Here is a 1658-nt window from a genome sequence, read left to right as displayed (position 1 = left end):
CGCTGTCCCACAGTCACTTTATTTCCTCCAATCTACTATGTTCATTTTGTTTGGATAACAGACTTGGCTTTCCCAGCTGATTGACTTTGAGGTGTTGGCATAGCTGGAAGCTTCCAGTTGGCTCTCTTGCATTCCTTTGGTCCCATCCCAACACCTCCCTTACATTCCAATCATTCACTCCCTCTGTTGCTTCCTGTCTGGCTGTGAGCGAGGTTTACACTGCGAGCCATGCTTCAGCCATGACAGTATTTTTGCATTGTTTTCAGAGGTGGCAGAAGCCACGGAAGTTTATTCTCTGAACAAAGGCCTCAGGTCAGCTGCATGGGCCTGTCAAAAGAAAGAGAGCAGCATCTGAAGGTAAATGGCATATGGCAGGCCCAGGTAAGTCCTGGGCCACGGGGGCAAGCACACTGTTCCCTAAGGCTTGAAATACTTTGGGAATGGTGCGAGGCAACCATTTTCATTGGCAGCAGTGGTGCTAGGGTTGAGGGTGAGGTTCAGGCCTCTACTTCCAGCCAGCATTGGCTGCCATTGAGTGCTGCCGTTCAGGGTGGCCTAGATGGAGGAGGGAATACAGAATTGTTCCTCTTTTGTTGGTGGCGAGGTGACACACCAGCAGAATCAAGTTAGGCACTTTCCAAATGTTTGACATACTGAGCTCAAAAGGTTCGCCATCACTGTTTCCAAGAGTTCTGTTTTAGAGTGCACATTCACTGAGAGCCGTTCTTGGTTCTTGTGATTCTTTTCAGATTTAATCTTGAATATATCAGGTTATGTTTGCTGTTCGACGCAGCATTGAAGAGGAAGTAAATGAAAAGCAACTCTCTTTATTGAAGGTCAAAACAGAAACTAACAACCAATGCTCCACCCCTATTTATACACTCAGCCTAAAGGCGGCAGCCAATAGAAACACAGTATTCTCCCGCTTAAATGCATAATAAGTAGTCTGCAGACAGAAAGTCTGGCTTGTTGGCCACGTGGCCTACTAACCGTTTTTCACAGTTCTCAACATCTCAATTCTCAGAATTAACTCAATATATTACAATATCCAAAGAGGCAGTCCCTTAAATCTAAGGTTCAAATTTACTCCCAACCTCTTAGTCTAATGAAGCCAGTAGTGGTGCCACTGATTCAAGGAGGAAAAATGCACTAGGCTATTTCATGTGATTTGGAGTGAATAAAAGAACGTGTTTTATCAAAGGCAAGAGCTCAAAGCCCTGACTAAATAAAAATTTCTTGGAGGCCTTGTTCTCTGGCAGAACTCCCCCATATGAGACAAAGTCCTTAGCATGCAACTTTCTGGCTAGTGCCTGAAATACTGTTTTCATATGGCCCTTTTTCCGATATTTGGGAAGGGTATAGGCATGTGTCATACTCCCAACGGCATCACTTAGGCACCAGGCAACCGGCTGGCTTTCCTCGTCTAAGAGACAAGCATTTGGGAAGTTCTCGGTCAGGCTTCTGAGATAGCGCAGGCTCCGATCGTTGCTTGCAAAAGCCCAGGTGTCATTGAGCAGGGCTGCATGAGACGGGCTGAGGGTCCCCAGGTGGAGGGGCTCACTTCTGAGCCTGAAAGGAAAGAGAAGGCAGTAGTGAAGGTGGAGCAAAAGGAGAACATCCCACCATAGTGGAAAAAATCTTTGCTCATCCCCAGGAAG

General features: G+C 46.4%; 1 protein-coding gene across 1 annotated transcript in view; it reads right to left on the bottom strand.

Moving 5' to 3' along the window:
* Positions 1 to 308: 308 nt before the first annotated feature.
* Positions 309 to 1658, bottom strand: part of LOC107301247 (glycine N-acyltransferase-like protein 3) — a gene marked incomplete at its 5' end in the record, with an annotated part of 12542 nt that continues 11192 nt past the window's right edge. The window contains 2 exons of the mRNA XM_029287102.1: positions 309 to 327; positions 1399 to 1569. Coding sequence (XP_029142935.1) covers positions 309 to 327; positions 1399 to 1569 — 190 coding nt within the window. The remainder of the gene's footprint in view (positions 328 to 1398; positions 1570 to 1658) is intronic.

The sequence above is a fragment of the Protobothrops mucrosquamatus genome, unplaced genomic scaffold (genome assembly GCF_001527695.2).
Source record: "Protobothrops mucrosquamatus isolate PMUCROS unplaced genomic scaffold, P.Mucros_1.0 scaffold10953, whole genome shotgun sequence".
Taxonomy (NCBI): domain Eukaryota; kingdom Metazoa; phylum Chordata; class Lepidosauria; order Squamata; family Viperidae; genus Protobothrops; species Protobothrops mucrosquamatus.
This window is presented reverse-complemented; position numbering and strand designations above follow the sequence as displayed.